The sequence below is a fragment of the Thamnophis sirtalis genome, unplaced genomic scaffold (assembly GCF_051295495.1).
Source record: "Thamnophis sirtalis isolate CommonGarterSnake01/CBP01778 unplaced genomic scaffold, rThaSir2_p1.2 scaffold_14, whole genome shotgun sequence".
NCBI classification, from domain to species: Eukaryota; Metazoa; Chordata; class Lepidosauria; order Squamata; family Natricidae; genus Thamnophis; species Thamnophis sirtalis.
In genome coordinates, this window is record NW_028261394.1 from 45910198 (window position 1) to 45924433 (window position 14236).

Below are 14236 nucleotides of genomic sequence, written 5' to 3' on the forward strand. Positions count from 1 at the left end.
TGACCTACTAAAACGTTTGAGGTGTTAACTGCTCCAGAGGAATAGTTGGGCATTCTTGATTGCAATGTCTCCATCCTCAATTTGTAACCTCTAGATAAATTACTACTATGGAGAGAAACAATTAGCTAAGAACTCTTCCTCCTTGACCTTGTGAGTCGGGAGCCATGGATTTGATTCCTAATGGAACTAATGACTGAAGAAAATCTGTAATTAGATCTGTGGATGGTATGCTGCATAGACAAACACAAAGGGATTGTCTTTAGCATGTAAAAGTCGAGATAATTCACTACAAGGAGGGCATTGGAGGAATGGTAGATAACAGTCCCCACCTGAAGCCGGTTCTTTCAGCTGCAAGAGATTGGATAGCAATAGCCATAGCCCTTAGACTTATATACCGCTTCACAGTACTTTACAGCCTTCTCTAAGCAGTTTACAGAGTCAGCAGTTTACAGAGTCAGCCTCTTGCCCCCAACAATCTGGGTCCTCATTTTACCCACCTCGGAAGGATGGAAGGCTGAGTCAACCTTGAGCCGGTCAGGATCGAACTCCTGGCAGTGGGCAGAATCAGCCTGCAAAGCTGCATTCTAACTACTGTGCCATGATGGAGGGATGGATGGATTGATTGATGGATGGATGGAGGGATGGATGGATGGATGGAAGGAAGGAAGGAAGGAAGGAAGGAGGAAGAGCAATAGCACTTGGATTTATATCCCACTTCACAGTGCTTTCCAGCCCTCTCTAAGCAGTTTACAGAGTCAGCCTATTGCCCCCAACAATCTGGGTCCTCATTTTACCCACCTTGGAAGGATGGAAGGCTGAGTGAACCTTGAGCTGGTGAGATTCGAACTGCCAAATTGCAGGCAGCCGGCAGGCAGCAGAAGTAGCCTGCAGTACTGCACTCTAACCACTGCGCCACCTCGACTCTTGGTATTCGTGTTCTAATGGAATGGAATAGAATAACAAAGCTGAAAGGGACCTTGGATGTTTTCTAGTCCAACCCCCTGCTTGGGCAGAAAACCCTATACTATTTCAGGCAAATAATACTTGGACGCATCCTATTGAAATAACATTGTTTTGTGTGGATTTCTTGTGTGGAGTCAACCTGGAGCCTGGTGGGATTTGAACTGCCAATTTTCAGGCAGCCAGTAGGCAGCAGAAGTAGCCTGCAGTACTGCACTTTCACCACTGAGCCACTATGGCTCCTAGATGGTTTCCCCTTTGTAAAAAGAAGGTTGGGAATGAGTCCAACCAATTAGGGAAATTATGATGATCCATAGCGTTGAGGATTAAGGGTTTAATCATTCGTGGATCATCTGAAGGACTTGGGGTCAGGTGGGGTGGGGTGTGGTCCTCTTTTTATAACGTTTGTCGTGCTTGGAAATAGATGAATGGGAATTTCCAGAGCCATAAGTGTGTCGGTCAACCGGAGCGAAAGCAATTTGTCATCTCTACGTATAGGGTGCTGCAAAAAAAATGGCGTACAGTTGAGAATGTTAAAGCGGAGTTATGCATGTTTACATCCTTAAATTCATGATCCTGTTGGATTATCCTACTTCAAAGATTTTCTCTCGGTCTTGGCCTTATGATACCTCCAGGCACCAAAGTTTTAGGAAGGGAGGGAGGGGAGGGGAGGGAGGGAGGAAGGAAGATTTGCATCATTCTACAACTTTTCTAAAGGATGGGAAAACGGATAAATACATAGTTAGACTGACCATCCAATAGGAAACAGCAAAGCACATAGGATAGACAATAGAACAAAACACTATTCAGACATTAGCGCGTTGATCTCTGCCGAATTTTGCAAACTATAAAACAAAACTGTGCACCCTTTCACGAAATGGGTGTACTCCTTTTAGAGAAGAAATAAGTAAAATCCATTTGAGAATTTTATCATGGAAGCTATAAGGTAAAAACCAGGTGTCTCTGTACAACTGCACAGAACAAAGCAACATGGACTGTGGTTTTAATAGCTCTGGCACTGGAAGAAAGAATAACGTCAACAATCTATCGTTGCATGTACTAAAATGCCAAGTGACGCAGTGGTTAGAATGGAGTATTGCAGGCTAACTCTGCCCATAGCTTGGAGTTCATCCCTAATGGGACTCAAGATTGACTTGACCTTCCATGAGGTGGGTAAAATGGTGACCCAGATTGTTGAGGGCAATACGCTGACTCTGTAAACCACTTAGAGAGGGCTGTAAAGCATTGTAAAGTGGTATATAAGTCTGAGTGCAATTTCTAGTCCTTCCTTCCTTCCTGGTGCAGTGGTTAGAATGCCATATTGCAAGTTAGCTCTGCCCACTGCCAGGAGTTCGATCCCAACCGACTCAAACTTGACTCAGCCTTCCATTCTTCCGAGGTGGGTAAAATGAGGACCCAAATTTTGGGGATAATAGGCTGACTCTTAGAGATAGTTGTAAAGCACTGTGAAGCAGTATATAAGTCTAACAGCTATTGCTATGCCCCAGCGTGTTTTTCTATGGTTAGGTATGCAAATCAGGTGAAGCTGGGAGTAAAAGAAGAAGTTTGAGATAACACCACAGGGGTGGAGCTGTCATAACATGATTACTCAGAGAATTCAATTAGATTTTGAGCCACTTTTAAAGTTTCCCCTCAACTATCTACTCTTTATGGTAATCTGCAGTCTTCCTCTGCCATTGGACAGGTTGAGATGGATTTCAGAAGCTAATAACAGGCATCAAGTTGTCAATTATTTTGTTTATTGTCCCTGCAGTGGCTTCATTTGGATTCCCTGCCTGAGGCACCAGTATGACCTGGTCTATATCTACTGGGTTACAGAGTTCAAGAACCTGTTGGAAGTCTTGGCGGGGGTGTGTGTGAAATGAAGGAACTGCTTTGCCCAGCAGATATTCCAGGTTTTTTTTTTCCTTCATTATTCTGCATTTAAAAGAATAAAATTAGAACAGCCTCTTCAGTCATATACATCTCCCAATTAAAATTGACCCTTGGGGATGTGACATTGAACATAAGCTGCAGAGGGAGAGGGGGGGGGGAAATCTAATTAAATTTGAGGAAGGAAATATACAAAAGGAAAAAAAAAGTTGAAGAACTAGAGTTACACTTTTCTTTGCCGGGTTAAACTTCCCCTACTTAACTCTGTTTGTACGACTGTTCTATGTGTCAACATAAAAGAGAAACATTTCTTTCCTCATTAAACCCACGGACGCATAAGGAAAATATTTAGAGTTGGTTGGAAGCAAGCAGTAAGAAACATGTCAATGAAAACTTTCCGTGTGTGTTTTTTCCTTAGTAATCCAGTGTCTCTGATCTACTAAGAATAGCTCTTAATTAAACAGGAAGGTAGCCTAAGCTTCTATGAATATTGGCCTTGTCCAAACAAGAAGAAGACATATTGTGAGAACAAGGAAGGAAATACATGTTCACCTTCATTTGTCCCCAGCATTTTTCTCCTTGACATCTGAAGATAGGAAAAGAGATGTGATGAAGCTCTCCCTTCCCATCTGAAAATCTTAGATCGGTGTACATGAAGTCTATAGTGACTGTCTCTAAATAGAATAGTGGGGTACTAATAATGAAAATTGAGAGAGAGAGAGAGAGAGAGGGAGAGAGAGAGAGAGAGGGAGAGGGAGAGGGAGAGAAAGAGGGAGAGAGAAAGAGAGAGAAAGAGGGAGAGAGAAAGAGAGAGAGAGAGAGAAGGGGAGGGAGGGAGGGCGAGAAAGAGAGAGAAAAAAATGAAGGAAAGAGATAGAGAGGGAGAGAGAGAGAGAAGGGGAGGGAGGGAGAGAAAGAGAGAGAGAAAGAGAGAGAGAAAGAGAGAGAAGAGGAGGGAGAGAAAGAGAGAGGGAGAGAGAGAGAGAATAGGAGGGAGGGAGAGAAAGAGAGAGAGAAAGAGAGAGAGAAAGAGAGAGAAGAGGAGGGAGAGAAAGAGAGAGGAGGAGAGAGAGAGAAGGATGAGACCTACAGAAGAGTGCATTTGACAATGTGGAGGTAGAGGTTTTAAGAGTGTAGAGTCTACCATAGAGGAGCCCTATTATTACATCCATGTCCTACTAACTTCAGGTCAAGTAAGGAGAAGATTCTTCAGAGGTGTTCTTGGGAGGTTCTCCCTAGATTTGAGTCCAGGAAGGTATTGTTTAATTTCATCAAGAATTGCTACCTTTTGTAGGGCTTATTATTCAGTGAATCAACTTTCCAACGGGTGTTAACTCATCAATAATCTGGGTGCCATGTTATGGACCAGTTTCAACTTCCAGGTCATCACCCAAGGAAGCCCCACGTTGAGCACACTATAGTAATCCAGCCAAGTCATGGCTTACCAATGCCTTCATCTAGATTGAGTCATAACTCAAAAGCTGGCCAAGTCACCTCCAGGATACAACCTCCACTTGCTGTTCAAGCAGTAATTGTGATTCTTGCTGTGGCTTCAGAAAGAAGCCAGGATCCCAACTAAGTTAGCCATCATGGTGTGATTCTCTTGTGCTGAACGGAAAGAGAGCAGTACCACAGGATTTCTTCTAAGATGGTAATTCCATCTTCATCAATTTTGGACCGACGTACATTGAAATACATTGAAAACAATGAATTGATTAATTGGGAGGGGGGTGCCTTTTAATTATTTAAAGGGAGCCTAATTAGTTCAGGATGTGACATTGGCCAACTTAATTTGATTCCTTCTGACAATGTTAATCTTTTATTGAATAATAGCGATAACAACCATAGTTTTATTCATGTATTTCCCTTCCTTGTAAAAAAGATCCCAAAGAGATGAAGAAAGAAATTAAAGAAAAACATTAGTGAACAGCAATTAAAAGCATCTATTAAAACATGATCTATTTGCACAGACCAAGGAACTAAGGAACAATATTCCAATAGATAAACCGAATACTCATAATAGTGGAGACAGAGCATTGGTCATACTTAGCAGAGGAAATATAAGTCCTTGGAACCACTGGTGCAATTTTTAGAAGATGGATGATAGAATCATAGGGCTGGAAGGGACCCCAAAGCTCTTCTAGTCCAACCACCTGCTCAAGACAGGAATCTTATACCATCCTGGTCAAATAGTTATCCACTCTATTTTTGGAAACATCTAGTGATGAAGCACCCACAATTCTGGAAAGCAACCTGTTCACTGATTGATTCTTCTTACTAGCAGAAAGTTACTCCTTAGTTCTAGGTTGGAACTCTCTTTAACAAACACCCTCTACTTCTTATACAGCCAACATGACTTGTTGTTAGTTAGTTACGAAGTCATGTCCGACCCATCATGACCCCATGGACAACATTCCTCCAGGCCTTCCTGTCCTCTACCATCTTCTGGAGTCCATTTAAGCTCACGCCGACTGTTTCGGTGATGCCATCCAGCCATCTCATTCTCTGTCGTCCCTTTCTTCTTTCGCCCTCCATCGTTCCCAGCATGAGGGTCTTCTCCAGTGAGTCCTTCCTTCTCATTAGCTGGCCAAAGTATTTGAGTTTCCTCATAAGGATCTGGTCTTCTAAAGAGCAGTCAGGGTTGATCTCCTCTAGGACTGACCGAGGTGGCGCAGTGGTTAGGGTGCAGTACTGCAAGCCACTTCAGCTGACTGCTATCTGCAGTTCAGCGGTTCAAATCTCACCGGCTCAAGGTTGACTCAGCCTTCCATCCTTCCGAGGTTGGTAAAATGAGGACCCGGATTGTTGGGGGTGATATGCTGACTCTGTAAACCGCTTAGAGAGGGCTGAAAGCCCTATGAAGCGGTATATAAGTCTAACTGCTACTGCTATTGCTATTGATCACCTTGCAGTCCAAGGGACTCAATGCAGGAGTCTTCTCCAGCACCCGAGTTCAAAGGCCTCCATTCTTTGGCGCTCAGCCTTCCTTATGCTCCAACCTTCACAGCCATCCATTGCAACTGGGGAAACCACAGCCTTGACTAGACGCATTCTTGTTGGCAGAGTGATGTCCCTCCTTAGAAGCAAGGTCAAAGGTTTACATCTAGAAGCAAAGTCCATAGAAGCACACATGTATATGATGTTGGTCTTAATCTTGATGACTCTATGCCCAACCAAAGTCCTTCCCTGGTCTTAAGGGCGACCTTCCATGTACAGTAATAAGAAGGGTTTTAAAAAAATGCTCCTGGGGTTCTCCATTGCTCATTGCCATTTTCCAGCCTAGATATTAAGTCTAATTTCTGCAAAAAAAAAAAACTATCCTTTTTTTTGCAGCAGTACATGTTTAATGCAAGCAGAGAAGAAGGACAGGTCCCTTTGAACTGCTATCACCATAACCTCCGCATTCTAATTAGAAAGCATCTACATTTATCTCATTTCTGCCAACCCGTAGCTCCCTCTTGTGGCTAATTAAACTGAGCCTCTCCTTCCCCCCCCCCCCCCCCGGTTCTTCCTTCCCCATAACGAATCAACTCTGTTGTTCAGAGCTTCCAGCGGTAGGTGCGAACTCACTAACTCTGGCTTGGATGGGCAGGGTGAACTCTTGACTCTTTGCTTAGGATGAGAAGCACGTTCGCGGGCAAGTTAATTTGTCATGCAGGTTTCGCTCCAAACCTCAATCGAGAAGGATGGTTAATTTGTTTTGCAGGTGTTGAAGAGAAGGAGGGGAAAAAAAAAGAATTGGCAAGGAGCAAAATGGCTCTAGCAGGAAAAGAGAGCAAATGAGGAGATAGATATTGGCTGGGTTTTGAAAAGGGCTATCAGTAAAATCTGCTTTCTTGGAAACTTTGTTTGTGTGTGCGGTTTTGTTGCTTGTTCTATGAATCTCATCTGAGCCTTTTGTCTCGAAGAATTGCCCAATGTAGGTTGACCAAGTTACACAGAGGTTAAGTCACTGGATCAGAGGTAGTATTCAGCAAGTTCTGACCAGTTCTGGAGAACCGGCGGCGGAAAGTTTGAGTAGTTCGGAGAACCAGCAAATCTACCACTGACTGGCCCCGCCCCAGAGGTGGGTTCCTACCAGTTCGCACCAGTTCGGTAGAACCGGTTCGTCAAATCTACTGAACCGATTAGAAAAGGTTCCACCAGAAAGCAGGCCACACCTACAGAAGAGGTTCCAAAAAAATTTGAAACCCACCACTGACACACACACACACAGAGACACACTCACACAGAGAGAGAAAGAGAAAGAAAGGAAGAAAGAAATAAAGAAAAAAAGAAAAAAGAAAGAAAAAGTGTGAGAGAGAGATGAAAGAAAAAAAGGAAAAAGGGGCAGAGAGACAAAAGGAAGGAAAGAGAGAGAGAGAGAGAGAGAAAGAAAGAAAGAAAGAAAGAAAGGAAAGAAAGAAAGAAAGAAAGAAAGAAAGAAAGAAAGAAAGAAAACACATGGTCAGCAAGCCACTCCCACCAGGTCACATGGCCGGCAAGCCACTCCCACAAAGGAGGCCACACCCACAGAGTAGGTTCGAAAATTTTTTGAAACCCACCACTGCCCCGCCCCCATCTATTCTCTGCCTCCCGAGTCCCAGCTGATTGGGAGGGAATGGAGATTTTACAGTATCCTTCCCCTGCCACACCCACCAAGCCATGTCACGCTCACCAGGCCACACCCACAGAACTGGTAGTAAAAAAAAAAGAATCCCACCACTGCACTGGATCTAAAGAGGATTCATACATCGTGTTTCCCAATGACTCAGAACCAAAATGAGAAGTAGAAATTGGCTAGCAACTAAAAGGTAGAGGGATGTTATCAGTATCCTAGCTGTAGCTGCTAGATTATTGTAGACAGGTAAATGTAAAGGTTTTCCCTGCCCAGCCATGTCCAACTCTAGATGCACAGAACATACAGTGCACCATAAGACCCAGGGAAACTGTTACCTTCGCACGGAAATGGTACCTACCGTATTTTTCGCACTATAAGACGCATTGGACCATAAGACGCACATTAGCTTTAGAGGAGGAAAACAAGGGGGTGAAATATGCCGCTGCCTCCCAGCATCCATCCGTCTTATAGTGCGAAAAATATGGTATTTATCTACTGGCATTTGCATGCTTTTGAACAGCTAGGTGGGTAGGAGCTGAGATAGGAATGGGAGCTCACCCCATTGCGTGGTGCTGGGGTCTTGAACCTGGGCTTTCTAGTCAATAATCCCAGCATCTTAATCACTGAGCCATTATGTTCCTCTTGTAGGCAGATCCATCCAGTCAAACAGATATTTATCAAAGTATAAGTGTCTTTGGGATGCTTGGGAGAAATTATCGAGAGTATGCAAATCGATTCAGTCTGAGAATTTGAATTCATTCAATTCAGAACTTCGATGCAATCTGAGACTTTGAACCGATCCATAATATCATTCCTCAAACTGGCCTGATTCACTCCAGACTTCTGAATGAATTTGGAAGCGGGGGGGAGGGGGGCGTAAGGGGTCTTGCATATAATCCAAAGTACTTGAATTGGTTTAAAGGCATCTAATTTGATTTGACCATTCGGTTCGACTTCCTGATTCAGTCTGGAAAACTCTCTTCGGTTCAGAAATTCTGCCCAAATGCCTTTGAACTGGATCCCTGAAAGGCAGTCTAGCTTGTGACAGGTAAATAAAATGTAGGGGGAAAAAATGACTTATACGTATAATGAGACATAGACATTTTATAGATTAATTGCTTAACGTTTTCTGTCTGATAACGCACCTTAGTCTCTCTTTAATCCTTGGGAAACTGTGTTAAACCGCTTAATATATTGCTTCTCTGCTATTTCGTGATGTAATTCCTTCTTTTGCAGATAACTACTCTGAAATCATGTTAGTACTGAATTTCTATTTATACTTAACAGGGTAGTTGTAAAGGATGAAAGAGGGGAGGGAGGGGAACCAGGAAGGTTGCTAAGTACCTGGGAGAAAGGTAGGAAGTAATTTTTATAATTATATCCTCAAACGACGAGTGACTTTAAAAAAAAAAGACGGTACGTTTCAATAATCTGCAAGCCTGCTTCCTTTAACAGAACTATTGTACTTTTAAAAAATGAATGACTTTCGTTTCACAGCTGCGAGCTTTCTAAAGGACATTTGTGCTGATATTTGTGGAGACATTAAGAAGTTGAAGGGAGTCCTTGACTTACAATTCATTTACTGACTGTTTGAAGTTGCAACAGCATTGAAAAAAAGTGACTTATGACCATTTTTCACACTTACGACCATTACACCATTCATATTATTGTGGCCTGCCAGCGGCCAGCTGGATCTTGTTCCCAGTATGTGCATGCGCAGAGTTTTCAGAAGAAAAGAACAGCTAAGAAATCAGGGTTGGCTTGAGAGTAAAGCCATAGATGTGTGGTGAATGGCCCCTCCCATAGGAAATAAAAGAGGAGCGAAAATAGCAATAGCAATAGCAGTTAGACTTATATACCGCTTCATAGGGCTTTCAGCCCTCTCTAAGTGGTTTACAGAGTCAGCATATCGCCCCCACAGTCTGGGTCCTCATTTCACCCACCTCGGAAGGATGGAAGGCTGAGTCAACCTTGAGCCGGTGAGATTAGAACCGCTGAACTGCAGATAACAGTCAGCTGAAGTGGCCTGCGGTACTGCACCCTAACCACTGCGCCACCTCGGTTCTATAAAAGGGAGTGGGCTTTTGCAGGAAACAATTCATTCGTTCACTCGTTCATTTTAGGAGTGTGAAGATCTGTCCGTGAATCTCAGAGACTCTGTGCCCAAGTCTTTTCTTGCACAGCACCTCATTTGGACAATATTTACATGGCAGCTTTCCAAGCTAGATAAGGTCTGTGGTCATAAATTCACCTTTGAAAGACTGTTTGCCAGGCCTTTGCTGAAGGTGAAGGAGAGGAATTCACAGTCGTTTAACAAAAGGGGTTTTGTCAGGACCAGGAATCTGATTCGTGCTTTTTGGGAAAACCTAGATCAGAAGGCATATTTATGATAGTTACAGCATCCTGGGGTCATAATATCGCCTTTTGCAAACTTCCGACAAACTGGTCAAAGGGGAAACCAGATTCATTAACAGCCATGTTACTATCTTAACAACTGCCGTGATTCGCTTAACAACTGTGGCAAGAAAGGTTGTAAAACAGGGGCTAAAATTCTCTTAACGATGGAAATTCTGATCTCAGCTGTGGTTGTATATCAAGGACTATCTCTTACTGGTTAATTGAACAACCACCTATTGATCAAAGTGACAACAATGCTAATGGGGGGGGGATTTAATAAGGGTCCTTGTCATTGTGACCATCACAGCATGATTGTGATTCTTGTGCTTGGCTTCCAATTATAATGATGTTGTCATTAATTTTCACAGGTGATAGACATCGACCGGCCAGAGGGTTCAAAGTTCCGAATTTTTGGGAAAGGAGTAGAACAGGAGCCAAAGGGAGTTTTCAAAATCATTGAGGGCACAGGAGAAGTCTTTGTAACACAACAACTTGATAGAGAAGCCATTGCTGCATACGAGGTGAGCAATCCTGGTTTGTGTTTATTTTATTGATTGGTTGATCATATATATAAATCTCTCTCTCTGTCTCTCTGTCTCTCTGTCTCTGTCTCTGTCTCTGTCTCTCTCTCTCTCTCTCTGTCTGTCTCTGTCTCTCTGTCTCTCTCTGTCTCTGTCTCTCTCTGTCTCTCTCTGTCTCTGTCTCTCTCTCTCTGTCTCTCTGTCTCTGTCTCTCTCTCTCTCTCTCCCCTTCCAGTCTTTTTACTGCATTAATGAGCTGTGTTACCCTGGTAACTCTGATACCCTGGTCTGCCAATATACTGGTTTATTGTAACATGAAATACATAATATTAAATGTGACAAGGACTGCTTTAGAAATAAGTCTGTAGAACTTCAGACACTAGATTAATTCCTAAAAAGCCATGACAAGGAGAGAAGCAAGCTAGAACTAAGGAGAAATTTCCTAATGATGAGAGCAATTAACCAATGGAATAGCTTGCCTTCACAAGTTGCTCCATCACTGGAGGTTTTTAAGAAGAGGCTGGACATCACTTGTCTGAAATAGTATAGGATGTCCTGCTCTAGCAGGGGGGCTGGACTAGAAGACTTTAGAGGTCCCTTATAACTCTATTATTCTATGTTCTGTGTTCTACAGTAATCCATACATCATGAGTTGAATGGCTACCTAACTTTTATTTAACTAGAGAACAGGAAATTACAGGTGTTTGGCATTTCTTATTCCCATTTCTGTCTTTGTAGTCTCTGCTGCTTTCATTAGGAGGCATCTACTACACAGCAACAGCTCTTTCTCATACTAAATCAAAGCAATATACTCTTTGGAGCCATTATAATATATTTTCAATTTCTACATGGATTTATTTCTTTTGGCATGGCCATTTTGCTTTCCCTTCCTTCCAGCTTTGCAAACCACGTTACAAAAAAATGCACCATGTTAGATGAGCCAGAAAATAAATGCAAATGCATGCTATCATTGCTGAACATTCTTTCTGTGTGGTCCATCATACAATTCTGCACACAGCAGGTTGGTTGGGAGCCCCATCGAGCAAACTACAGTCACAAAGTTCAGCATAAAGAGAACACGCAACTTGATTACTCTGATTTCTTTTTCCAGGAAAAAGTGGGAGTTGCAATCCCTGGAGATTTTCCCAGTTTCTATGGTAGTTCATAGTTTATTCAAGGTCAGAGAAATAACAGTCAGTGCATGCAAAGGAAAACTGAGTTTCTGACAGACACTTGCCTATATGGTTTGTTTTAACAGGAGCATGCAGGAAAAAATAGTCCAAAATCAGTCCAAAGTTCCAAGAGGCAGGTCATGGTTGATTGACAGTGCAGAATTTCCTGAGCATGATCCACACCAATGTCATGCAAGAGCTGGAAATCACCCCAATGCCTTTAGAACATTTTTGTTCTGATCTCCTCTCTCCTTGACAGATATGGGAGACCTTACGCCATTCTCATCTGACAACTCCAGTTGCTTAGGTAGAGCTGGTTTTTGATCAGCCTCGTGTAATTCTTGGCTTTGTCACTCCTGAGGCTGACATTCCACAGATCCTGCAGAAGCAGCTTCTCCATATTCAGAGGCAAGAGTAGCAGATTCTTTGTGGAAAGGCATAACTATTTTTTCTGAATTGTCAGGTACATGAAATGGAAATGTAATTCTCTGCAGAAGTGAAAATGATAAATGTGCCATGTAGTTCTACTTAAACTCTACTAACAGAAAAGATGAGCCCAACTCTTCCAAAAAGTAACTGCCGTGCAGGAATATTGGCAGGACTATTCTTTCCTCTCTTATAAGTTTCATTGGCAGGCAGATCTGGAGCAACATACCATTAATCTAAGTGAATGGAAAAGCTCAAAGACCTTCTAAATAGGGAGCACCATCGGTTTCCATGTTGCAGTACTCACTCCTGAACAGGACCATGACTCTGGTCCAAGAACCACAAATAGCTTCTAAGAAAGTGATTTGTTCATTGCTAACATGGCACAAATGTCCCTTGTGATCATTGATTAGATGTGCATTTGTTTGGGTCAATGTAGAAGAAAGAGAGACCGATCCTGAGGGTGGAGTCAAGCAAGTAATCAGCTTAGAGTCATTACATTCCCACAAATGGTATGTCCAATCCCTCTTGAATTCAGTTTACTCTTATCTAGCATCAATTTAGCACTGGCTGTCAGTTGCCTTAGATCAGGGGTGTCAAACTCAATGCCTAGGGGCTGGATCCAGCCTGCAGGGTGCTTATATATGGCCTGCAGGGCCAATCTGGAAACAGTGATGGGTTGGCCTGCAGTGCCTCTGCCAGCAAAAATGGACCTTGAGAGGGCTGCGTACAGTCCTCCCGACCTTCATTTTCACTGGCAGAGGGTTGCAGGAGGCCATCGCAGGCGAAAACGGAGCTTGTGAGGACCGCGGGCAGTACTTCCCATCTCCATTTTCACTGGGAGAGGGTGGCAGGAGGCCGTCACAGCTGAAACGGAGTTCAGGAGCCCATTTTCACTGGCAGAGCACTCGGGCCATCCCAGGCACCCCCGACACGAGTGATGTGCAGCTGGCCACGCCCTTCCGGCCATGGATTGGATTATGGGATGGGGGTTACCAAGGGGAGGGGGTTGGATCACAAGGTGAGTGCAGTGGTTAGAGTGCAGCACTGCAGGCTACTTCAGCTGACTGCAGTTCTGCAGTTCGGCTGTTCAAATCTCACCGGCTCAAGGTTGACTCAGCCTTCCATCCTTCTGAGGTGGGTAAAATGAGGACCCGGATTGTTGTTGGGGGCAATATGCTGACTCTGTAAACCGCTTAGAGAGGGCTGAAAGCCCTATGAAGCGGTATATAAGTCTAACTGCTATTGCTATATTGATATCTATGATTACGCGCGCTTTTGCCTCAGATCTTGCTTTGCTTAGCTGCTATCTACTCACGACCAGTAAAAGTACTCTTAATTCTGCAAAGTGGAGTTGAGTGGTTTCTTTCTTGGTTAATGAGGGAAGCAGCCATGACACAACCTAATTCACGATGATCCTTCAATCTACAAATAAATAAACAAATATAAATATAGTCCCTCTGGTTTAACACATGTTTGAAAACAAAAGGCAAACGCTTTGGATCAGCTGCTTCAATGGAGAGGAAGAAAAAACACCCACGTTTGAGCGAAAGCACGCCACGAAACCTGAAATCGATGTGGTCTGGTCAATCCCACTGACATCTCATCTGCGGCACCACTTCAGTTCAATGCTTCATTGAAAGGTGGGCTCTTTGATCCATCCAACCCAGAGGCCCTTTTAAAGCTCTGCATACCTCTATTATTTATGAACTCCGATTTGTGGAAGAGGTGGACCTCGCCCAAGGCAAGCTATCGCTGTATCTTGTCCATCTAATTGGAAGAAATCCTTACGCTTCTCGGGGAAAAAGCAGAGCATCTTTCTAATTGAAGATGGTCGCGATATTTACTGCCGAAGTTTTAGCGAATGTAACATATAAGAGTGAGTTAGCGCCTTCCTGTTATTCCCTGTTTACTATACTACTCTGTTGTAATATAGTTCCTTGTGTAGGTGTGTGTCCTCCATGGCCTAGGTCACACTAGGGCCTGCAGGGTCATGCTGAATCACACAGGAGACAACTGGCTCCGAGAAAGCCATAACATCCTGATAGTGCATAACATAACATCCTGAGATGTGCCCTACCAATGACGCCCAGGATTTGACCATATATAGAGAGAACTTTCCTGAAGCAGTAGATTAGAAATTGTACTTTTACAGGCTGTTTTCTATCACATGCTATTGCTTCTCCTGCCTTTGTCCTGTCTCAATAAAAGGGGCTACCAGACCCCCAATCTGGGTCGCTCCATCCCGAGAAAGGTCGCGTCCTGTC

At 43.4% G+C, this 14236-nt stretch overlaps 1 protein-coding gene across 1 annotated transcript in view; it reads left to right on the forward strand.

Moving 5' to 3' along the window:
• The window catches only part of CDH13 (cadherin 13), a 493491-nt gene that overhangs the window by 258014 nt on the left and 221241 nt on the right, over positions 1 to 14236 (forward strand). Inside the window, exon 5 of the mRNA XM_087729287.1 lies at positions 10219 to 10371. Coding sequence (XP_087585413.1) covers positions 10219 to 10371 — 153 coding nt within the window. The remainder of the gene's footprint in view (positions 1 to 10218; positions 10372 to 14236) is intronic.